Source organism: Chiloscyllium plagiosum, unplaced genomic scaffold (assembly GCF_037043375.1).
Source record: "Chiloscyllium plagiosum isolate Xiang-an unplaced genomic scaffold, Cpla_swu_hap1 HiC_scaffold_8, whole genome shotgun sequence".
In the NCBI taxonomy this organism is placed as follows: Eukaryota; Metazoa; Chordata; class Chondrichthyes; order Orectolobiformes; family Hemiscylliidae; genus Chiloscyllium; species Chiloscyllium plagiosum.
This window is the reverse complement of record NW_028270146.1, coordinates 101,462,393-101,487,478: the sequence shown is the minus strand read 5'-3', so window position 1 is coordinate 101,487,478 and position 25,086 is coordinate 101,462,393. Positions and strand designations below refer to the sequence as shown.

At 44.1% G+C, this 25,086-nt stretch overlaps 1 protein-coding gene across 5 annotated transcripts in view; it reads left to right on the top strand.

Moving 5' to 3' along the window:
• The window catches only part of LOC122553883 (uncharacterized), a 287,844-nt gene that overhangs the window by 72,007 nt on the left and 190,751 nt on the right, over positions 1 to 25,086 (top strand). For all 5 annotated transcript variants that reach the window (XM_043698346.2, XM_043698344.2, XM_043698343.2 and 2 more), the window contains 3 exons: positions 4,767 to 4,877; positions 5,538 to 5,642; positions 21,113 to 21,253. In XM_043698346.2, the coding sequence (XP_043554281.1) occupies positions 5,577 to 5,642; positions 21,113 to 21,253 (207 nt within the window). In that variant the 5' untranslated portion in view covers positions 4,767 to 4,877; positions 5,538 to 5,576. The remainder of the gene's footprint in view (positions 1 to 4,766; positions 4,878 to 5,537; positions 5,643 to 21,112; positions 21,254 to 25,086) is intronic.

Genomic DNA, 25,086 nt, shown 5'->3' with positions numbered 1-25,086 from the left:
GTGGTGCTCATGAACTTTCAAAAGGAATTTAATAGATTATCAAATTATTGGCATGTGAGAAAGGTTGTAGGTTATGGAGTAAAAGAGATACTTACAATGTGGATCCAAAATTGACTGGGTGACAGGAAACAGTGAGAGTTAGTGGACATTTTTCTGTCTGGAGGAAGGTTTAGAGTGAAGTTCCCCAGGGTTGGCATTTGTCTTGATGTGTATTAATGATAAAGATTTTGATGTGCAGAGGACAATTTCAAAGTTTGCAAATGACATGAAACTTGAAGAATTGTAAATGTGAGAAGACAATTTATTTATAGAATGGACAGATATGTGACGGATGATGTTCACTGTGGAAAAGTGTAAGTTGTTGTATTTTGGTCAGAGAAAATTGAAAGACAGTATGAAATAAGTGAAAATGCAGGAACAGAGAGACTTGGGTATATATGTGCTCAGGTCAGTGAAGGTAGGAATACAGGTAGAGAGTAGAGAGTGTGATGCTGGAAAAGCACAGCAGGTCAGGCAGCATTGGAGGAGCAGGAGAATCGACGGTTTGGGCATAAGCCCTTCAGCAGGAATAAGGCTTGCGAGTCGGGGCTGAGAGATAAATGGGAGGGCGGTGGGGTTGGGGGAGGTAGCTGGGAATGTGATAGGTAGATGAAGGTAAGGGAGAAGGTGATGGGTCAGAGGTGATAGGTGATAGATGGGTCCAGAGGGCGGTGCCAAGTTGGAGGCTTGGGACTGGACTAATGTGGAGATGGGGGGAAATGAGGAAGCTGTTGAAATCCATATTTATCCCATGTGGTTGTAGGTCCCAAGACAGAATATGAGGCATTCCTCCTCCAGGTGTCAGGTAGTAACGGTTTGGCAGTAGAGGAGGCCCAGGACCTGCATGTCCTTGATCTGGTGGGAGGGGGGAGTTGAAGTGTTCAGCCATGGGGCAGTGGGGTTGGGGGGTGCAGTTGTCCCAGAGATGTTCTCTGAAACTATCCGCAAGAAAGCATCCTATATCCCCGATGTAGAGGAGACCACACCGAGTGCAACGTATGCAGTAGATGACATTGGTTGAGATGCAGGTGAATTTCTGATGGATGTGGAAGGATTACTTGGGGCCTTGGACGGAGGTGAGGAGAGTGGTTTGGCCGCAGATTTTGCACTTCCTCTGGTGGCAGGGGAAGGTGCCCAGGAGTGAGGTATGGGTTGGTGGGGGGTGTGGACCTGACCTGAGGAAGTCACAGAGGGAATAGTCTTTTCGGAACACTGATGGGAGTGGGGAGGGAAATATATCCAGTGGAGAAGATGCGCTGGAGGGTATCATCAACCACCTGGAAAGGGAAGTTGCGATCGTGGAAGAAGGAGGTCATCTGGGATTTTCTGAGGTTGAATTGGTCATCCTGGGAACAGATGCGGTGGAGGTGGAAGAATTGGGAATAAGGGATGGTGTTTTTACAGGAGGTATGGTGGGAGGAGGTGTAGTCTAGAGCTGTGGGAGTCGATGGGCTTGTAATATATGTCTGTGGTTAGTCAGTCGCCGGAGGCGGTGATGGACAGGTCCAGGAAGGGGAGGGAGGTTGCGGAGATGGTTGAACGTTTCTTCCGCCGCCTCCGTGCCTACTTTTTTAACCAAGACACCCACACACCCACCAAGGACCCCTTCTCCCACCTCCAACACACCCCATCCACCTGGACACGCTGTGCTGGCCTGCCACCCGGCCTCAATCTCTGCCTTTCAAACTGTTGCCGTGACATCGACTACTTCAACCTGTCCATCCTTCTTACCCACTCCAATCTCCCACCCTCACAACGCGCAGCCCTTCACTCCCTCCGCTCCAACCCCAATCTCATCATCAAACCCATGGACAAAGGGGGCACACTGACCTCTACACTGCTGAAGCCAGGCGCCAACTTGCAGACACCTCCTCCTACTGTCCCCTTGATCATGACCTCGCCTCCCATCACCAAACCATTATCTCCCAGACTATCCACAACCTCATCACCTCTGGGGATCTCCCATCCATAGCCTCCAACCTCATTGTCTGTGAATCCCGTACCACCCAGTTCTATTTCTTTCCTAAGATTCACAAATCTGACTGCCTTGGTCGAACCATTGTCTCAGCTTATGCCTGTCCCACCAAACTCATCTCTTCTGACCTCAACACCGTCCTGTCCCCCTTAGAACAGGAGCTCCTCACCTGCGTTTCTGACATCACCCATGCCCTTCACCTCCTCCAAGATTTTAGTTTCCCCAATGCCTCATCTTCACCATGGACATCCAGTCCCTGTACACATTGATCCACCACAATGAAGGTCTCCAAACCTTCTGTTTTTTCCTCTCACACCGCCCCAACCAGTACCCTTCCACCGACACCCTCATCCACCTGACTGAACTGGACTTCACCCTCAACAACTTCTCCTTCCAATCCTCCCACTTCCTCCAAACCAAAGGGGTAGCCATGGGCACCCACATGGACCCAGCTATGCCTGCCTGTTTGTCGGATAAGTGGAAAAATCCATCTTCCGCAGTTACACCGGCTCCACCCCCCCCCCACCTCTTCCTCTGGAGCATCGATGACTGTATTGGTGCCACCTCGTGCTCCCATGAGGAGGCTGAACAGTTCACCAACTTTACCAACAACTTCCACCCGACCTCGAATTCACCTGGACCATCTTGGCAACCTCCTTCCTCTTCCTGGACCTCTCCATTACCGTCTCTGCTGACCAACTAACCACAGACATATACTATAAGCCCATCAACCCCCACAGCTACCTAGACTACAACACCTCCCACCCTACCTCCTGTAAAAATGCCATCCCTTATTCCCAATTCCTCCGCCTCTGCTGCATCTGTTCCCAGGATGATCAATTCCACCTCAAAGTCCCAGATAGCCTCCTTCTTGCACAATCGCAACTTCCCTTCCCAAGTGGTTGACGATGCCCTCTAGCGCATCCCCACCACTTTAAATACCATCCCTCCCAACGCAACAAGGACAGAACCTCCTCCCCCCCTCTCCCGGTCCTCACCTCACCCCATCAACCTCCACATACAATGCATCATCCTCCGCCAAATCCGCCACCTCCAAACGGACCCCACCACCAGAGATATATTTCCCTCCCCACTCCTATCAGCGTTCCAAAAAGACCATTCTCTCGCGACTCCTTCATCAGGTCCATGACCTCCACCAGCCCACACCCCACTCCCAGCACCTTTCCCTGCCACCGCAGGAAGTGCAAATCTTCTGCCCACAGCACTCCCATCTTCTCTGTCCAAAGCCCCAAGGGATCCTTCCACATCTGTCAGAAATTCACCTGTACCTCTACCAATGTCACTGTTGCACCTGGTGTGGTCGCTTCCTCAGCAGAGAGACAGGGCGCCTTCTTGCGGATTGTTTCAGAGAATATCTCTGAGACAACCGGATCCACCAACCCCACTACCCGTGGCTGAAGACTTCAACTCCCCCTCCCACTCCGTCAAGAATACGCAAGTCCTTGGCCGCCTCCACCGCCAAACTGTTACCTCCTGACGCCTCATATGCTGCCGTGGGAGCCTGCAACCACATGGGATAAATGTGGATTTCAACAGCTTCTTCATTTCCCTTCCCCCCCACATTATTCCAGTCCCAAGCCTCCAACTCAGCACCACCCTCTGGACCTGTCCATCACTGCCCCTTCTGACCTATCACTTTCTCCCTCACCTTCATCCACCTATCGCTTTCCCAGCTACCCCCCCCAACCCCACCCCCCTCCCATATATCTCTCAGCTCCCACCAACAAGCCCTCACTCCTGATGAAGAGCTTATGCCTGAAATGTTGATTCTCCCGATCCTCGGATGCTGCCTGACCTGCTGTGTTTTTCCAGCACCACACTCTCGACTCTGATCTCCAGCATCTGCAGTCCTAATTTTCTCCATACAGGTAGAGAGATCAGTTAAAGCCAACAGTATGTTTTTCTTTCCCGATAGAACACAAAGGACAAGCACAAGATAATGATGTTGAACTTGTGTAAGCCTCCTACTATACACCTCAGTTGAAACGTTGTGCACAGTTATGGGTGCCATACAATAGGACAAATGTGAATGCATTGGATGCATTGAAGAGAGTGCAGGTTTGTAAGAATAATACCAGGGGTGGGAAACGTCAGTTATCTGGGCAGACTAGAAAAGATGAGAATGTTCTCATTGGAGAAAAGACGGATGAGAGTGATTTGATTGAAGTTTTTAAAGTCATGAGAGGTCTGAATATAGTAGGTAGGGAGAAACTGTTTCCACTTGAGAAAGGTTGAGAATCAGAGGACACGGATTTAAAGTGATTTTCATAAGAAGCAAATGTGATGTAAGAAAAAACCTTTTAAATGCAATGGCACCTGGAATGCACAGCTTTCAGGTGGGCAGGCAGGTTCAGTTGAGGCATTCAAGAGGATAGTAAATTAGTATTTGAATAGAAACAATGCTCAAGAATATGAAGGAATGGCACTAAATCATAACACTCATTTGAAAAGTTGGTACAGAGATGATGGGTCAAATGGCCTCCCCCACAATACAACACTTGTGTAATTCTGCAATAAAATTTGACTCATAATTGTGCTGGCATTTTGAAAGAGCAGACCCATTTTTTGGTGGTTTACTCTTCATTCTTATACCTCTGCAACTATTTTCTCCTTAAATATTTATCTAATTTTCTTTCAAAATTTGCACTGTACCTCCTAATGTTTTGAATTTTCTTCTGTATTAGTTAATTAGTGGATACTATTGACATACTTTGTACTCTTTCATTTCTAGGATACAGCAGTGGATGTAATTTTAAAGACCAAGGAGGAGAAAGATGCAGAACTGGATAAAAAGATAGAAGCATTACGGAAAAAGAATGAAGCACTTGTGAAAAGATATCAGGTGTGTTATTCATCATAAGGTTTTGCATCTTGAACATAGAAATAACTTCTTGCTTGCCTTTGCTTCCGACTATTGTGTTGCTTCTTTGCCTTTCTTGTGTGCCTCACGGCTTCCCTCCCCACTAACCTGCATCCTTGTTTTCTTTACTCCCTTGGACTGACAAAAGGATTAATGATAACTTTAATTTTTTTTTTACAACATAAAGCATTCTTCTGTTTGAATTATAATTTGAACACCAAAGTATGCAGTTAAAAAGTAAAAGTTAGTTTGCCATTTTCCAGCTTTTAGGTGCAAACAGTATTGTAGTTTGTGCCATTTCGTATCTCTTTGTGCAGTCGCCGCGTTTGATATCAAAATAGAGGTTGTAGCTCAAGGCTAGCACATTTATTCAGAATGTTATGATCTCTGATTGTATTAACATTAACTTGTACTCTTTGTAGGAAAGTGAAAGTGCAAATGCAATTTCAACTTCTGGGCTATTGTTTAGTTTTGAAACTAGTGCACATCTGCTTATCCCTCCTTCTCTTAGCAATAAATTGGTCGTAATGCAGTTGACAAGTTGTCCTTCACTATATGGGTTGATATGGTAATCTAAAGTTAGCCTACATAAAGTTTTTAATTCTATTAAGTTCTGAAGGAATTGGGATTTGAACATTGCAGGAAATTGAAGAAGACAAGAAAAAGGCAGAACTGGAGGGAATGGCTGTTACCACTCGAAAGAACAGACCTGAAAATCTCACCATCACTATTACAAAAGCCCCGAATGTAAGTGTTTCCTAAAGATTCAGCATAATACTATTCTGGTATGCTTTATGCCTTCATAATGAAGCCAAGAATTTTTTTTCCCAGCCATCTGAATTTGTCTTGCTACTTTTGATGAAATTTCAAGTCCATTATAACTCTTCTTCAGAGAAATCTGCCAGATATTAAGAGTTTATCCATGCTCTATAACTAATTTTGTTCCTGTTTTTAAAAAAACTGTAATAACTCTTGCAGTTCATTTTTAAATTCATACCTAACTTCTCTCATACTCTAATTTTTCCATCTTTTCATCATTCTCTTCTGTTTTCTAAATTCTGACCAATGATCTGACCTGTCACTCATCTTCACACTCATCTTGTTATCACTATTTTATTATGCTTTTCCTTATTTCAGTTAACCAAAGATAGTGGGTCTTTTTTTAAATAGTGGGAGTGTACTTATTCTGTGCATTCTGAAATAGCTCTTTAAATGTCTGCCACCATGCCTCCATTACTCAATCTCCTAGCTAGCCCAGAATATTTCAGCGAGTACAGCTTTCATACCCACATAAATTTACAATGTTAGTCTTAGTTGTCTCCTTTTCAAACTGGATGTAAAATTCAATCATATTGTAGTCACTCTACCTCAGAGTGCTTTAACACTTGAGGTCATTAATAAATCCTATCAAATTACACAATAATGTATCTAATATCTGTTTCCAGGTTGGTTTCAAATCAAGTTGCTGTAAGAAACTATCTTGGACGCATTCGATGCGCTTCTCATCCAGGCAACCACTGCCAGTCTGATTTTTCTGATTTATGTGTACTTTAAAGTTGGCCAGGATTGTTTCTGTCCCATTATTACAATAATTTGTTGTCACTATTTGTCATTGCACACTTTATTCCATATTGTGGTTACTGCTTGGCTTATAGACCACTTTCCTTTTCCCTAGATTTCTTTCCTATACTATTCCTTCTCTTCGCCCAATTTTATTGTGTTCTGGCATCTTAAATTAAGGTAATCTCTAAATATCACACAAATCCCATGCTTAATTAATAATGCTATCTCTTCATCTCTACCGAGCTCGCTATTTTGCTTTAATGTTATGTTCTGCCCAATATTCAAGACTGAATCTTTGGTGATCTTGAAGCCAGCTCTCCTTAAAAGCAACCAGATAATTTTGTATGTTGAACACAAAACAAATTGTTTTTTTTTCTCTCTTGCTTTCTCGCTCTCTTTTCCCCATTCCACCCTCCATACACACATGCATATACTTACACATGCACATACACAACACCATCATCACTATATCTGTCTGAAGAGAACAAGCAATTCCAATTCAACAAAGAAGAAGGTGCCAAATCTGGTCCTGGGGATGAGGAAGAACGAATAGACTATGCTTCAGAGAGAGTACAATTGTCAAAGTGATCATGATATTTTCAGACTTAGAATAGTTATGGATTAAGACAATGATCAGAGCATTCCTGAAGAAGGGTTTATGCCTGAAACGCTGATTTTCCTGCTCCTTGGATGCTGACTGACCTGCTGCGCTTTTCCAGCAACACATTTTTCAGCTCTGATCTCCAGCATCTGCAGTCCTCACTTTCTCCTTAAGACAATGATCAGTTGAGCATAGAAAGGCTGATTTCAGTGAGGTGAAAAAAATCTGCTTTAAATAGTTTGAAATGAAAAACTGGCAAAATAGAAACTGAACAACGGAAGTGCTTTAAGGGCAACTTCTTAAGGACGTGGAGCATATTCTGAAGAATTGGAAAAGAAGAGCATCAAGATTGTTTACTTGCACAGCTGTTGATGCTTTGCATGACAGCAATTCGTATTTTGTGTTAGACTGACAAGTATTGATTCTAGACTTCTAAGTTAAAAGCCTACTGTAGCATTCCTCTGTAGCACTGTAGCATCCCTCTTTTAGAGGTCAGTTTCTTGGAGCTCAGTTTGGTAGTGTTTTATCAGTCAGTATCATGGTCTTCCATTTTTGGACGTCCGTATAAATTAAATTTTAATTTAATATTCAGTGTCTCAGGAGATCAGATGTCAGTGCATTGATACCCTGGCAAGTCAGCAGGATTCCTTCGCTTGTGCATCTTGTTCTTTGTGGAAATTTCAGGACTCCTCTTAGGTAGCCACGTGTCCAAGAAATATCATCATTTCTTAAGCTCACATCGATGTACCATTTTTGGTGAAGACATTTCCATGAAAATTGTATTGGTTGTGCATCGTTGTCTGCTGGGCGCCAGGTTACATTTGAAAAGAGGAGCAGCTGAAATTCTTTATAGAGAACCCTTGATTATCCAGCATTTGATTAACCGAATTTCGGATAAACTGAACAAGATTGCAAGGTCCCGATGCACCAGCTATGTTATCCGGTATCGATTATCCGGCATTCGATTAACCGAATGAAATACTCTCCGCTGGTGTCGTTCGGATAATCAAGGTTCCTCAGTATAAGGAAGGCAGAGAGATTTTGTTTTGGGGGTCTTGTGGTGCAGTGTATTGTCCTTACCTCTGAGCCAGTAGACCTGGTTCAAGTCCCACCTGCACCAGTGGTATGTAATAATGTCTTAGAACAGGTTGGTTAGAAAAAAAGGATTCTGTGTTAGGGTGACTGTTGTGGTGCAGTGGCAATGTCCCTACCTTTGAGCCAGGAGGCCAAGTTCAAGTCCCATCAGATCCAGATGTGTAATAAATCTCAGAACAGATTGATTAGAAAGTTTTGACATCCATTTGCCTATGGATAAAATATAATTTAAGGACTTTTGTGGAGCAGTGGTTGTGCCTCTACCCTTAAGCCAATAGGCCTGGGTTCAGGTCCCACCTGCTCAAGAGACCATAAGATATAGGAGCAGAATGAGGCCATTCAGCCCATCAAGCCTGCACTGCCACTCGATTATGGCTGATAATGTTGCTCAACCCTTTTCTCCTGTGTTTTCCCTATTATCGATCCTCTTAATAATTAAGAACATATCTACTTTAAATACACTCGGTGTCTTGGCCACCGCTGCAATGAGGAGGAACCTGTGTGGGAGAGCTCACAGCACAGGAACAGATAAGTATCTAGCTTTTACTTGTAACCTTGCTGTAAGTCTACAGTAGTGAGTAGCGTGGGTTCTTTCTTGATTATGTTTTATTGAGATCATTAAGATGATCTTAGAGTCATTAGATGTACAGCACGGAAACAGATCCTTTGGTTCAACTCGTCCATGCCGATCAGGTATCCTCACCTAATCTAGTCCCATTTGCCAGCACTTGGCACTTATCCCTCTCAACACTTCCTATTCATATACCCATGCAAATGCCTTTTAAATGTTCTAATTCTACCAGTCTCCACCACTTCCTCTGGCAGCTCATTCCATAGAGGTAAAAACAATGACTGCAGATGCTGGAAACCAGATTCTGGATTAGTGGTGCTGGAAGAGCACAGCAGTTCAGGCAGCATCCAAGGAGCTTCGAAATCGATGTTTCGGGCAAAAGCCCTTCATCAGGAATAAAGGCAGTGTGCCTGAAGCATGGAGAGATAAGCTAGAGGAGGATGGGGGTGGGGAGAAAGTACCATAGAGTACAATGGGTGAGTGGGGGAGGGGATGAAGGTGATAGGTCAGGGAGGAGAGGGTGGAGTGGATAGGTGGAAAAGGAGATAGGCAGGTAGGACAAGTCCAGACAAGTCATGGGGACAGTGCTGAGCTGGAAGTTTAGGACTAGGGTAAGGTGGGTGAAGGGGAAATGAGGAAACTGTTGAAGTCCACATTGATGCCCTGGGGTTGAAGTGTTCTGAAGCGGAAGATGAGGCGTTCTTTCTCCAGGCGTCTGGTGGTGAGGGAGCGGCGGTGAAGGAGGCCCAGGACCTCCATGTCCTCGGCAGAGTGGGAGGGGGAGTTGAAATGTTGGGCCACGGGGCGGTGTGGTTGATTGGTGCGGGTGTCCCGGAGATGTTCCCTAAAGCGCTCTGCTAGGAGGCGCCCAGTCTCCCCAATGTAGAGGAGACCGCATCGGGAGCAACGATACTTAAATGATATTGTTGGATGTGCAAGTAAAACTTTGATGGATGTGGAAGGCTCCTTTAGGGCCTTGGATAGAGGTGAGGGAGGAGGTGTGGGCACAGGTTTTACAGTTTCTGCGGTGGCAGGGGAAAGTGCCAGGATGGGAGGGTGGGTTGTAGGGAGGCGTGGACCTGACCAGGTAGTCACGGAGGGAACAGTCTTTGCGGAGGGCGGAAAGGGGTGGGGAGGGAAATATATCCCTGGTGGTGGGGTCTGTTTGGAGGTGGCGGAAATGTCGGCGGATTATTTGGTTTATGCGCAGGTTGGTAGGGTGTAAGTTGAGCACCAAGCGCGTTCTGTCCTTGTTACGGCTGGAGGGGTGGGGCCTGAGGGCGGAGGTACAGGATGTAGACGAGATGCGTGGGAAGGGAAATTGTGGTCTCTAAAGAAGGAGGCCATCTGGTGTGTTCTGTGGTGGAACTGGTCCTCCAGGGAGCAGATCCGGCGGAGGCGGAGGAATTGGGAATATGGGATGGCATTTTTGCAAGAGGTTTTGCAAGAGGTAGGGTGGGAAGCTCGTTCCATACACACACCAACCTCCTCGTGAAAACGTTGCCCCTTAGGTCCCTTTTAAATCTTTCCCCTCTTACTCTAAACCTATGACCTCTAGTTCTGGACTCACCACCCCAGGGAAAGGACCATGTCTGTTTATCCTGTCCATGCCCCTCATTATTTTATAAACATCTATGAGGTCACCCCTCAGCCTTCGAAGCTCCAGGGGAAACAGCCCAGTCTTTCAGCCTCTCACTATAGCTCAAATCCTCCAACCCTGTCAACATCCTTCTCCTTCCTGAGACTCTAAAGTACTTTTTCTCTCTTAATATTCCAGATGCATCACTCAAGGAGGCACTTAGCCATATCCCTCTATAACAACCCTTAAACCCCCGAGAACAAGAACCCTACTGACAACGCGCCGCATGTAAATAAATGGAGACTCATGGAATCTAAAAAATACACGCACTAAAACTGTGTTAACAAAACTTCCAAAAACCACCTCAACTAAAAGCCAACAAACTATATCAGTTACAACATACAAAACACACTTGATGGGAGACTCTGCCCCTTGCCCACAGGGGGTGCTTACACCACCTGCATACACCTCTATACCTCCTCCAAGTTTGAACCGTGCCCCAAACTCGGGCGAAGGATTCACCCATCCCAACTCAATATTGACTTCCATTATCACTGGGAAGAAAAAAAAACACTTTTCTGTAATAAAAATAATGAAGAGAAAGGAGAAGTACATGAGGTAGTGGAAAAATAAAGGGAAAAGAAAAGAGAACCATTATTGTCCATGTCTTTTGGACCATCCAGTCTATTTCAAAGTGTCCAGAAAGTACTTCACATTTTCTAAGGAGTCAAATACATGCACGGACCCTTTGTGGTTAAAACTGAGCACCGCCAGGTACCTGATGGAATATTGAATATCCAGATCCCCCTCAGACTCTTCTTCACTTCACCAAAGGACTTCCTCTTTTGGATCACAGCCGCAGCAAAGTCCTGAAAAAATATAATCTTTGATCCTTTATAAATCAGAGCCTGAAGATCCTTTCCCATCGATCTGGAGCCTTCCATTACTTTTTGTTTGTCCCTATAGGACTGGAATTGCACTTGGACCAGGCGGGAGCGCAGTCCGAACCAGGTCTGCGCGCTGCCACCCGGTGAGCTCTCTCAATCCGCATCCGGCCTGCCTCGGGCTCACAGCCCAGAAATTGAGGCAGCCATTCTTCAAAAAACTGGCTGACTGCTTGTCATCCTATTGCTTCGGCAGCCCGACTACCCAGATGCTTTTTCTTTGACCTCAATTCTTGAGGACGTCAACCTGTTCTACAAAGGCCCGTACCTGCAGGGCCTGGCTATGTCTCGTTGAGGACTCGACCGTGGTCTTTGAAGTCCCCGCTTAATGGTAAGGTCCTGGGAGTGTTGCTGAACAAAGAGACCTTAGAATGGAGGTTCATAGTTCCTTGAAAGTGCAGTCGCAGGTAGATAGGGATAGTGAAGAAGGCGTTTGGAATGCTTTTCTTTATTGGTCAGAGTATTGAGTATAGGAATCGTTGCAGCTGTACAGGATATTGGTTAGGCCACTTTTAGAATATTGCGTGCAGTTCTAGTCTCCTTCCTATCGGAAAGATGTTGTGAAACTTGAAAGGGTTCAGAAAAGATTTACAAGGATGTTGCCAGGTTTAGAGGATTTGAGCTATATGGAGAGGCTGAATAGGCTGGGGTTGTTTTCCCTGGAACTTTGGAGGCTGAGGGGTGACCTTATAGAGGTTTATAAAATCTTAAGAGGCATGGATAGGATAAATAGACAAGGTCTTTTCCCTGGGGTGGGGAGTCCAGAACTAGAGGACGTAAGTTTAGGGTGAGAGGGGAAAAATTTAAAAGGGACCTAAGGGGGAACTTTTCATGCAGAGGGTGGTACGTGTATGGAATGAACTGCCAGAGGGTGGTAGAGCCTGGTGCAATTACAACATTTAAAAGACATCTGGATGAGTGTATGAATAGGAAGGAAGGGTTTAGAGGGCTGTGGGTCAAGTGCTGGCAAATGGGACTAGATTAGGTTAGGATATCAGGTTGGCATGGACAAGTTGAACCAAAAGGTCTGTTTCCATGCTGTATATCTCTATGACTCTATTAACCATCCTTTGGTTAACGACATTCCTCCTCCTCTCAATTCTAAATGGTCTTCCTCCCTTCACTGTGTTCCCTTGGTTCCTAGTCTCTCCTACTAGTGGAAACATTTTCTCATCCATTCTTTCCAAGCATTTCAGCATGAGAAGTGAGTGATGATATCTCTGAAGAGATCGACCTTTTTTTGAAACAAAAAAGGGTTTTATGTTATTGTTGATGTTAGACGTGCTGAGTAAACAGCCAAGCCGATTTGCAAGATCTATCATGGAGTATTTACCGTAAATGTAGAAGATTGGGGCAGGTGTGTGCCATTCAACCCCTCAAGCCCACTCTTACATTCATTATAATCATGTTTGATTATCGAAGTCCGTACCCTAACGTCATCCTCTCACCAGGTCCTATAATCTCTTTGGCCACAACCGCTATTATCTGCCTGCTTCTTGAATGTTTTGGCCTCAACCACTTTTTCAGGTGGTGAATTCCACAAGTTCTCTAGTCTCTGGGTGAAAAGATTTCTCCTCATCTCAGTCCTGAAAGGTTTACCCCTTATCCTTAAATTATTATTCCTGTATCTGGACACCCTGATCATTAGGAACATCCTTCCTGCATCTAACCTGCTAGAATTTTATAAGTTTCTATAAGATCATCCCTTGTTCTTTTAAACTCTGGTGAATATAATCCTAACTAATTTAATCTCTCCTCATACGTTAGTCTTGCCATCCCAAGAATCAATCTGATAAACCTTCACTGCCATGCCTCTATTGCCCGGACATCCTTTCTCAGATAAAAAAGACCAAAACTTAGCCTGCTTGGCACACCTTCCTCAATCCTGAAGAAGGGCTTATGCCCAAAACGTCGATTCTGCTGCTCCTTGGATGTTGCCTGATCTGCTGCGCTTTTCCAGCAACACATTTTTCAGCTCTGACCTCCAGCATCTGCAGTCATCACTTTCTCCCAATATTGAATATTCCCCTCTGTCAATTGACAGTCATTCCCATCATAATCTTATTTCCTGTTTTTTCTACCAAAATGGATAACCTACATTCATCCATATTCATCAGCCAAGCATTTACCTATTCAGCTGACCTGCATCCTCCTCACAGCTCACCTTTCCACCCCGCTTTGTGTCATCTGCACATTTTGTGGTATTATGTTTAGTTTACTTGACTAAATTTTTACTATATATACCATTGTGAATAGCTGGAGTCGGAGTACCAAACTCTGCAGGACCCAACTAGTCACTGCCTGCCATTCAGAAAAAGACAACGTTTTCTTACCTTGTTTCCTGTCTGCTAACCAATTTTCTATCCATCTCAACTTAGTACCCTCAATACCACACACTTTAATTTTACGTATTAATCACTATGTGGGACATTGTCGGAAATCTTCTGAAAATCCAGTGTTACAACACTGGGTAAACCCCTCTGCTAATTTAAACCTGACACACTGAGAAGCTCATCTCATGCTATAATCTGTTAAATTTCAAGAGGCAAAGCACCATCCCAGAGGTCGGTATTTAAAGTAAAAATTAGCTATTTTATTCTTCAAGTCCAACAGAGAATATTAAAACCAACAACTGTTTACAACTCCTTTCTCTTAAAACTATTTCTTACCTCCCCACTCTGCAATACTGATCCGATTAAAAACCCTGATTAAGATTTTCAAAAAAAAATTCAAATTTCAAAACCAGCCAGCTGTCGAATCTTTGAGTACAGGAGTTGGGAGGTCATGTTGCAGCTGTACAGGACTTTGGTTAGGCCACTGTTGGAATATTGCGTGCATTTCTGGTCTCCTTCCTATTGGAAAGATGTTGTGAAACTTGAAAGGGTTCAGAAAAGATTTAGAAGGTGTTGCCAGGGTTGGAGGATTTGAATTATAGGGAGAGCTTGAATAGGCTGGGGCTGTTTTTCCTGGAGCGTCGGAGGCTGAGGGGTGACCTTATAGAGGTTTCTGAAATCATGAGGGGCATGGATAGGATTAATAGACAGTCTTTTCCATGGGGCAGGGGAATCCAGAAGTAGAGGGCATAGCTTTAGGGTGAGAGGGGAAAGATATGAAAGAGACCTAAGGGGCAACTTTTTCACGCAGAGGGTAGTATGTGTATGGAATGAGCTGCCAGAGGAAGTGGTGGAGGCTAGTACAATTGCAATATTTAAAAGGCATCTGGATGGGTATATGAATAAGAAGGGTTTGAAGGGATATGGACTAGGTGCTGGCAGGTGGGACTAGATTGGGTTGGGATACCTGGTCAGCATGGACAAGTTGGACCGAAGGGTCTGTTTCCATGCTATGCATCTCTAAAACCTGACTCTAGATTTTCCTCTGTCATCTTTTCTTTAGTATTCTGCTTCACAGGTCTTTCATATGAACAGGTACCTTTCAGAGAGCTATCCAGCTAGCAGTCTGTAGTTGTTGATTTTATTGGCAGTTCTCCCCCTAACTGTTCAAAATGTCTCGGTTTATACCCCAAAACATTGGATCGTTTCATTGATTTATTGTCAAAGTACTAAATTCAAATTTGATTGGATTTTGGTATATGGGAGCATTTTAAAAACTGATTGAACGAGTTTGAATGTGTTTTATATCATTGCAACTCTTGCACCATTGGTTTCATGGTCGAATGTTACATTTTAAATTCTTTCAGTACACTTTGTGCCAGCCAGAAATTTCAGCTCCCTTAAAAGTACAGTCTACGTCTACAACTTCATAACACTAATAAATCACATCTACTAGCTCCCTTTATCTTGACGATTTCCAGTTGATTTAGATTAGATTAGATTACTTACAGTATGGAAACAGGCCCTTCGGCCCAACAAGTCCACACCGCCCCGCCGAAGCGCAACCCACCCATACCCCTACATCTACCCCTTACCCAACACTACGGGCAATTTAGCATGGCCAATTCACCTGACCTGCACATCTTTAGACTGTGGGAGGAAACCAGAGCATCCGGAGGAAACCCATGCAGACACGGGGAGAACGTGCAAACTCCACACAGTCAGTCGCCTGAGGTAGGAATTGAACCCAGGTCTCTGGCGCTGTGAGGCAGCAGTGCTAACCACTGTGCCACCGTACCACCCACTTTGTCAGGCACAATTTCCCCTTTGTGAATCTATGCACACTGTGTCTGATTCTACCACTGTTTTGTAAGTGCGCTGCTGTAAAGTCCTTGATAATGGACTCCAGCATCTTCCCTGCTATTAATGTCATGCTCACTTCTCCGTAAATCGAGTTTCTATCTCCTTTTTAAATTGTGTGGATATATTAGCTAACCTCCAATTTGTAAAAATTGTTCGAGTCTAAAAAATCTTGAAAATGACCACCAACGTATCGAAGTACATTTCCTTAAGTACTCTGAGATGTGGATTATTAAGTCCTGGGAATTTATCAGCCTTTAATCTATCAATTTCCACAATATCCTTTCTTTACTAATGCAGATTTGCTTCAGTTCATACCTCTCGTTAAGCCCTGTGTTCTCCATCATTCATGTACTGCGCATTGGTACAGTTTATTATCAACTGCAACATGCCTTTTACTGCGACATGCTTGCAGCATGGATAGTTACTTGGGACTTCGATGTTGTGGCCATTTCGGAGACATGGATTAGAGCAGGGTGAGGAGTGGATGTTGCAGGTTCCAGGATATAGATCTTTCATTAAAAACAGGCAAGGCGGTAAAAGAGGGGGAGGCGTAGTCAAAGATAGTATAACGGTGGATGAGAGAGGTTTTGATGAGGACTCGTTTACTGAGGTAGTGTGGGCTGAGGTTATAAACAGGAGAGAGGTCACACTGCTTGGAGATTTTTTATAGGCCTCCGCAGAGTTCCAGGGAGGTGGAAGAGAGAATTAGCAAAATTATTCTGAGTAGGAGTGAAAGGAACAGGGTGGCCATTATGGGGGACTTTAACTTCCCCAGCATTGACTGGAAATGTTATAGCTGTAGTATGTCAGATGGATCAGTTTTTGTCCAATGTGTACGGGAGGTTTTCCTGACACAGTATGTCAAAGGGCCAACAAGAGGTGAGGCCACACTGGATCTGGTGCTTGGTAATGAACTAGGCCAGGTGTTTGATTTAGTTGTAGGTGAGCACTTTTGAGAGAGTGACCATAATTTAGTTACATTTAGTTTAGCGAGGGAAAGAGATGCCACAGGTCAAGAGTTATTGATGGGGCAAGGGCAATTATAATGCGATTAGGCAAGAATTAGGATGCATAGAATGGGGTAGCAAAATGCAGGGGTTGCAGACAGTCGAAATGTGGAGCTGGTTTAAGGAACAGATATTGCGTGTCCTTGATAGGTATGTCCCTGTCAGGCAGGGAGGAAGTGATAAGGTAAGGGAACTGTGGTTTACTACAGAAATTGCATCTCTTGTTAAGAAGAAGGAGGCTTATGTATTGATGAGGCAAGATGGTACAGATGAGGCGATGGAGAGTTACAGATCAGCTAGGATGGATTTAAAAAGAGAGTTAAGAAGAGCAAAGAGAGGACACGAGCAGTCTTTAGCAAATAGAATAAAGGAGAACCCTAAAGCTTTCTAAAGGTATGTGAGGAATAAAAGGATGATTAGGGTAGGAATAGGGCCAGTCAAAGACAGAAGTGGGAAGTTGAGTGTGGATCCTATAGACATCGGAGAGGTGTTCACTCAGGTAAAGGAGAAGATTGAGATATGAGATATTAGATTAGAAAGGATCGAAGTTAGTTACGCACAGGTGTTATCAATTCTAGAAGGAATGAAAGTAGACAAGTCCCCTGGGCCGGATGGTATTTATCCAAGGATTCCCTTGGAAGCTAAGGAGGATATAGCAGAGCCTTTGGCTTTGATATTCCAGTCATCATTGTCTACAGGTTTAGTACCTGAGGACTGGAGGATTGCAAATGTTGTGCCCTTGTTCAAGAATGACAGCAGAGATGACCCAGGTAATTATAAGCCTTACTTCTGTTATAGGAAAGGTTTTGGAAAGGATTATAAGAGATACGATTTATAATCATCTAACAAGGAACAATTTGATTTCAGATAGTCAACGTGGTTTCGTCAAGGGCAGGTCGTGTCTCAGAAACGTCATTGAGTTTTTTTGAGAAGGTGACCAAGCATGTAGATGAGGGTAGGACAGTTGACATGGTATACATGTACTTCAGTAAAGCCTTTGATAAGGTTCCACATGGTAGGCTGATGGGGAAAATGCAGAGGCATGGAATTGAGGGTGATTTTGCAGTTTGGATTAGAAACTGGCTTTCTGAAAGAAGGCAGCGAGTGGTTGTTGATGGAAAATATTCAGTCTGGAGTCCAGTTACTAGTGGTGTGCCATAAGGATCTGTTTTGGGACCACTGCTGTTTGTCATTTTTATAAATGACTTAGACGTAGGCATAGTAAATTTGCAGACAACATTAAAGTCAGTAGAGTAGTGGACAGTGTGGAAGAATGTTACAGGTTGCAGGGGACTTGGATAAATTGCAGAATTGGGCTGAGAGGTGGCAAATGGAGTTCAATGCAGCTAAATGTGAGGTGGTGCACTTTGAGAAGAATGTTGTAGTTCTGTTTGCTGAGCTGGGAATTTGTGTTGCAGACGTTTCGTCCCCTGTCTAGGTGACAACCTCAGTGCTTGGGAGCCTCCTGTGAAGCGCTTCTGTGATGTTTCCTCCGGCATTTATAGTGGTTTGTCTCTGCCGCTTCCGGTTGTCAGTTCCAGCTGTCCGTTGCAGTGGTTGGTATATTGGGTCCAGGTCGATGTGCTTATTGATTGAATCTGTGGTTGAGTGCCATGCCTCTAGGAATTCCCTGGCTGTTCTCTGTTTGGCTTGTCCTATAATAGTAGTGTTGTCCCAGTCAAACTCATGTTGCTTGTCATTTGCGTGTGTGGCTACTCAGGATAGCAGGTCGTGTCGTTTTGTGGCTCGTTGGTGTTCATGGATGCGGATCGTTAGCTGTCTTCCTGTTTGTCCTATGTAGTGTTTTGTGCAGTACTTGCATGGGATTTTGTACACTACATTGGTTTTGCTCATGCTGGGTATCGGGTCCTTCGTTCTGCTGAGTTGTTGTCTGAGAGTGGCTGTTGGTTTGTGTGCTGTTATGAGTCCTAGTGGTCGCAGTAGTCTCGCTGTCAGTTTGGAAATGCTCTTGATGTATGGTAGTGTGCCTAGTCCTTTGGGTTGCAGCATGTCCTCGTTCCATTGTCTTTCCCTTCGGCATCTGTTGATGAAATTGTGCAGGTATCTGTTTTTGGTGAATACATTGTATAGGTGTTCTTCTTCCTCTTTTTGCAGTTCTGGTGTACTGCAGTGTGTTGTGGCTCTTTTGAACAATGTCTTGATGCAACTTCTTTTGTGTGTGTTGCCTTTTAATCATGACTGATGGGCATTTCAACTCCACTTAGCCGCACTCTCCCCATAGTCCTTAGTTCCTTTTGAGATCAAGAATTTATCAATCTCTGCCTTGAAGAGATTTAACGTTCCGGCCTCCTCTGCGTTCCATGGCAATGAATACCACAGGCCCACCACTCTGTGGCTGAAGAAATGTCTCCTCATTTCCGTTCTAAATTGACCCCCTCTAAGGCTGTGCCCACGGGTCCTAGTCTCTCCGCCTAATGGAAACAACTTCCCAGCATCCACCCTTTCTAAGCCATGCATTATCTTGTAAGTTTCTATTAGATCTCCCCTCAACCTTCTAAACTCTAATTAATACAATCTCGAGATCCTCAGCGTTCATCATATGTTAAGTCTACCATTCCAGGCATCATCCGTGTGAATAACCATTAGACATGCTCCAGTGTCAGTGGGGCCTAACTTGGACACAATATTCGAAGTCGGGCCTCACTAGAGCTTTATATTCCAACCCTCCAAATTGTAATGACCACTGGCATACACACCAAATGGGTGATGAAATGATTATATGTGTAGTTAAGGTTTGCAAATGGCTGCTTTATGTACAGTTCTGCAATGTTTGAACCTTCAGCAAGAATGTATCCCATGTTTTTGTACATTGGAGTGACTACACTTGGTTTGCCCACTCTGGTCATTGTCCCTGCCATTTTCTAGTAGCACTTTGCATATAGACAACAGAAAATTTTGGCAGGACGTGCAGCTCATTATGGACATCGTCTGATTGCTGTGAACACACCCCTCCACCCCCAAAAGACGTCCATGTTCCTTATTACCTCGCACTACACCAAAAGCCAATTTTCACCACACTAAATTTTGCTGTTGTGGTTCTGTTCGCCGAGCTGGAAGTTTTTGTTGCAAACGTTTCGTCCCCTGGCTAGGCGACATCATCAGTGCTTGGGAGCCTCCTGCGAAGCGCTTCTTTGATGTTTCCTCCGGTGTTTATAGTGGTCTGTCCCTGCCGCTTCCGGTTGTCAGTTTCAGCTGTCCGCTGTAGTGGTTGGTATATTGGGTCCAGGTCGATGTGTTTGTTGATGGAGTTTGTGGATGAATGCCATGCCTCTAGGAATTCCCTGGCTGTTCTCTGTCTGGCTTGCCCTATGATAGTAGTGTTGTCCCAGTCGAATTCATGTTGCTTGTTGTCTGTGTGTGTGGCTACTAAGGATAGCTGGTCGTGTCGTTTCGTGGCTAGTTGGTGTTCATGGATGCGGATCGTTAGCTGTCTTCCTGTTTGTCCTATATAGTGTTTAGTGTGGTACTCAGTGTAGTTCCAGTAGTGACCACTGTTCCCACTGGACCCTCTGAGCTAAAGAACTACTGGCCGATTTGATTGATTAACAACTCTCTGAAGTGTACCCTCCTGTCCAGAAAGGACTAAAGTCCATCCTTTGTCCAGTTAGCTGCAGGAAAAGTGTCAGGAGTGAGCGTGTATTCTCACCAACATTTCCGGTGCCATTTGAAATTATCCACCTTTGTAAATGTTTTAAACATTCTCTCCACCCCTTTTCCTTTAGACATTATTTTCTAGTCTTATATTAGGATAATTAAAACTACCACGTTATCTGTTTTTCTAGCATTTTTCTTTCATTGTAAATAGTTAAAAAACTAATGCGGTGAAATTTTCTGTATTGGGTGGAACAAAGATTTTACAATTTCTGCTCTTCTTCAAGATTGCTCATTTATTTATGTTAGAGAGCAATTTTAGGCACGATAACCTAAGCATATGCTGAATTTGGATGGTGTATTCTGTTACCAGGTAGTCTAGTGAAGCTACAGATAATGGGCAAGGGTTTATGAAATGGCCAAAAGATGAAATCCTAATTCTTTGCAACCAATAACTGGAAGAATTTCTGACTCATTCAACACTGCATGTTAAATGGGAGATTTGACAAAAAGACAACAGATAGCTTACGAGCTGTGATGAAGAGTTCAAGTCGGAGGTATTCAGCATACATGCAACTTTAAATGTTGTTGCCATGGTAAATCATGTGCACCAGCATTAAAGAAGGTGAAGGATGTATTGCTAGGGTACAAAAAGATTGATAGTGGGGTAAGGAAGAGCAATCTTTGCCAGAGTTACTCTAACCATAATGGAATCGGTAAGATATTTGAAGATAGGCTGTTTAAGGAGAGAAGAATATATAAATTTTTTAAAATTGTTAAAATCATAGAAGTTTAAATATGCCTGACCAGCAAAATTAAAGTATGTATAAGAGCAGCTTATTTGTATGATTCAATTATTTTTGTGCTACCTTCATCTTTTATGCATATCTTGTTGATATATTAATAAAATTACATTGAGCTGTTTGTTAAGGAAAAGCTAAATATTCGCTGCCTTTTACCTGTTCTTGCAAGATGGGGAATGTATGTGTATAAGGTTATTTGTTGTTGCTGCTGTGGTCTGATTTATTTGTACCACTTCACATTTACAGGAAAAGAGGGTGGTCAGTGAGAAACGGACATTTGGACCAACAAGCAGTCTTAGAGGGAGTGAAGCAGATGCAGGTCAAAGATTTTCTGTAGGAAGAGGACAAAGACTTCGTAAATTTGTTGTGGAGGAAAGCAAAGCAAAGGTAGGAATTAACTAATGCTATTTTTTTGGACCCCTTTATTAAAAGAAAACTCTCGCACTCCAAATTGACCAGTGTACCCAATCTGAGGAAAAAGGCTCTCAGTATCCACCCTATATAACCCTCTGATTATCTTTTCTGTCTCAATTAAGTCACCTTCTTCTCTGCAATTAAAAAAGACTCAAATCCCTCAGCCTTTCTTCATAAGATGTTCCCTCCATACCAGGCAACATCCTAGTTAATGGGATGGGAACCGAAATTGTATTTTGAGTATGCAGGAGGTTGAGAGCAGTGAGGTTAGAATTAAGGTTTCAAGGTTGCAAGAAGGCACCAGCAAGCAGAACATTGGTTTGAAGTGTGTCTACTTCAATGCCAGGAGAATCGGGGTTTAAGGTGGGTGAATTGCAGCATAGGTTGGTACCTGGGATTTCGATGTTGTGGTCATTTCAGAGACATGGGTAAAGCAGGGACACGAATGGTTATTGCAGATTCTGCGATTTAGATGTTTCAGTAAGAACAGAGAAAATGATAAGGGGTGGAGGTGTGACATTGATAATCAAGGACAGTATTACAGTTGCAGAAAGGGCGTTTAAGGACTCGTCCATTGAGATAGTATGGGCTGGGATTAGAAACAGGAAAGGAACTTTCTATAGGCATCCAAATAGTTCCAGTGATGTAGAGGCTAGGGTAGCAAAGATGATCCTTGATAGGAGCGAGACTGGAGGATAGCAAATGTTGAAAAGGTGACATATATCCTTCATCACTATCCACAACTCTACCAACCTTAGTGTCATCCGCCTAAATTTACTAACCCTACCTTGTGCACCCCCATCCAGGTAATTTATAAAAATGACAAACAGAAATGGCCCCAAACCTTGCAGTACATCACTAGTAACTGAACTCCAAAATAAACATTTCCCATCAAACACCACCCTCTGTCTTCTTTCAGCTAGCCAATTTCTGATCCAAACCGCTAAATCACCCTCAATCCCATGCCTCTGTATTTTGTTCAATAGCCTACCGTAGGGAGGAGAAAGTGAGGTCTGCAGATGCTGGAGATCAAAGTTGAAACTTTATTGCTGGAACAGCACAGCAGGTCAGGCAGCATCCAGGGAACAGGAGATTCGACGTTTCGGGCACAGGCCCTTCTTCAGGAAACCGTAGGGAACCTTATCAAACGCCTTACCAAAATTCACATACACCACATCAATGGCTTTACCCTCATCCACCTGTTTGGTCACCTTCTCAAAGAACTCAATAAGGTTTGTGAGGCATGGCCTATCCTTCCCTAATCAACTTATTCATTTCTAGATTATTATAAGTCCTATCTCTTATAAGCTTTTCCAACACTTTTCCCACAACCAAAGTAAGGCTCACTGGTCTATAATTTCCAGGGTTGTCTTTACTCCCCTTCCTGAACAAGGGAACAACTTTGCTATCCTCCAGTCTTTTGGCACAGTGACGACATAAAGACCAAGGTCCAAGACACTACAATCTCCTCCCTGGCTTCCCAGAGAATCCTAAGATAAATCCCATTTGGCTAACACCACCTCCTTGTGAACCTCAATCCCATCTCATCTAGTAACCTGTATCTCAGTATTCCCCTCGACCACATTGTCTTTTTCCAGTGTTAATACCGACGAAAAATATTCATTTAACACCTCCTCATCTCCTCTGAGTCCACCCACAACTTCCTACTTCTATCCTTGATTGGCCCTAATCTTACTTTCGACATTCTTGTATTCCTGATATACCTATAGAAAGCCTTAGGGTTTTTCTTGATCTTATCCGCCAATAACTTCTCATGAACCTTCCTTACTCTTCTTAGTCTCTCTTTAGATCTTTCCTGGCTGGTTTGTCACTCTCAAGCACCCAACTGAGTCTTCATGTCTCATCCTAACGTCAGCCACCTTCTTCCTCTTGACAAGACATTCAACTCCCTTAGTAAAGCACGGCTCCCTTACTCGACCACTTCCTCCCTGCCTGACAGGTGCATACTTATCAAAGACAGACAGTAGCTGGTCATTGAATAAGGTCCACATTTCAATTGTGCCCAGCCTATGCAGTTTCCTTCCCCATCGTATGCATCCTTAATCTTACCTCATTGCATAATAATTGCCTTTCCCCCTGTTATAACTCTTGCCCTGTGGTTTATACCTGTCTCTTTCCATCATTAAAGTAAACATAACTGAATTGTGGTCACTATCACCAAAGTGCTCACTTACCTCCAAATTAAGACCAGTCCAGGTACATTATCTAGTACCAAATCCAATGTGGCCACACCCCTTGTTGGCCTGTCTCCATACTGTGTGAGGAAACCCTCCTGCACACATTGGACAAAAACTGACCCATCTAAAGTACTCAAACTATAGTGTTTCCAGTCAATATTTGGAAAGTTAAAGTCCTCCATATCAACTACCCTGTTACTCTTGCTCCTATCCAGAATCAACTTTGCAATCCTTTCCTCTATGTCTCTAGAACTATTCGGAGGCCTGTAGTAAACTCCCAACAAGGTGACCTCTCCTTTCCTGTTTCTAACCTCTGCCCATACTACCTCACTAGACAAGTCCTCAAACATCCTTTCTCCAACCGTAATACTGTCCTTGAGTAACAATGTCACACCTCCCCCTCTTTCACCATCTTCTGTGTTCTGTGTTACTGAAACATTTAAATCCTGGAACCTGCAACAACCATTCCTGTCCCTGCTCTATCTATGCCTCTGAAATGACCACAACACCGAAATCCCAGGTACCAACCCAAGTTCATCCACCTTATTTCGGATGCTCCTGGCACTGACGTAGACACACTTCAAATCACCTTCCTGCTTGCCAGTGCACTCTTGTGATCGTGAAACTATATTTCTTAACTCACTACTCTCGATCTCCTGGACACTGGAATGACTAATTCGGGTTCCCATCTCCCTGCTGGATTAGTTTAAACCCTCCCGAAGAGCACTCCCGGGATATTGGTACCCCTCTGCTTCAGGTGTAAACCATCCTGTTTGTAGAGGTCCCACCTACCCTAGAAAGAGCCCCAATTATCCAGGTATCCGAAACCCTCCCTCCTGTATCACCCCTGTAACCTTGTGTTCAACCCTTCTCTCTCCCTATTCTTCCCCTCACTAGCATGTGGCATGGGTAACAAACCAGAGGTAATAACTCTGTTTGTCCTAGCTCTTAGCTTCCACCCTAGCTCCCTGAATTTCTGCTTATGTCATTAGTGCCTACGTGGACCACGACTTGGGGTTGCTTCCCCTCCCCTTCAAGGATCCCAAAAACACAGTCTGATATATCACGAGCCCTGGCACCTGAGAGGCAACACACCAACTGTGAGTCTCGCTCATTCCCACAGAACCTCCTATCTGTCCCCCTAACTATGGAGTCCCCAATGACTAATGCTCTGCTCCTCTTCCCCCTTCCCTCCTGAGCAACAGGACAGACTCTGTGCCAGAGACCTGTGCCCCATTGCTTATACCTGGTAAGTAGTTCCCCCCAACAGCATCCAAAATGGCATACTTGCTGAGGGGAATGGCCACAGGGGATCCCTGCACTGTCTGCCTGTTCCCTTTCCGTCCCCTGACAGTAACCCATCTGCCTCTTTCTTACACCTGAAGTGTGACTACCTCCTTGTAACTCCTGTCATTAACCCCCTCCGCCTCCCGAATGACCTGAAATTCATCCAGGTCCAGCTTCAGTTCCAGTTCTACAAGGTACCTAATAGGAGGCTCTTTCAGAAGACTAAGATGCATGGGATCCATGGTGACTTGGGTGCATGGATTCAGAATTGGCTTGCCCATAGATAGCAGCGAGTACTGGTGGAGGTGTGCTTTTCTGGCT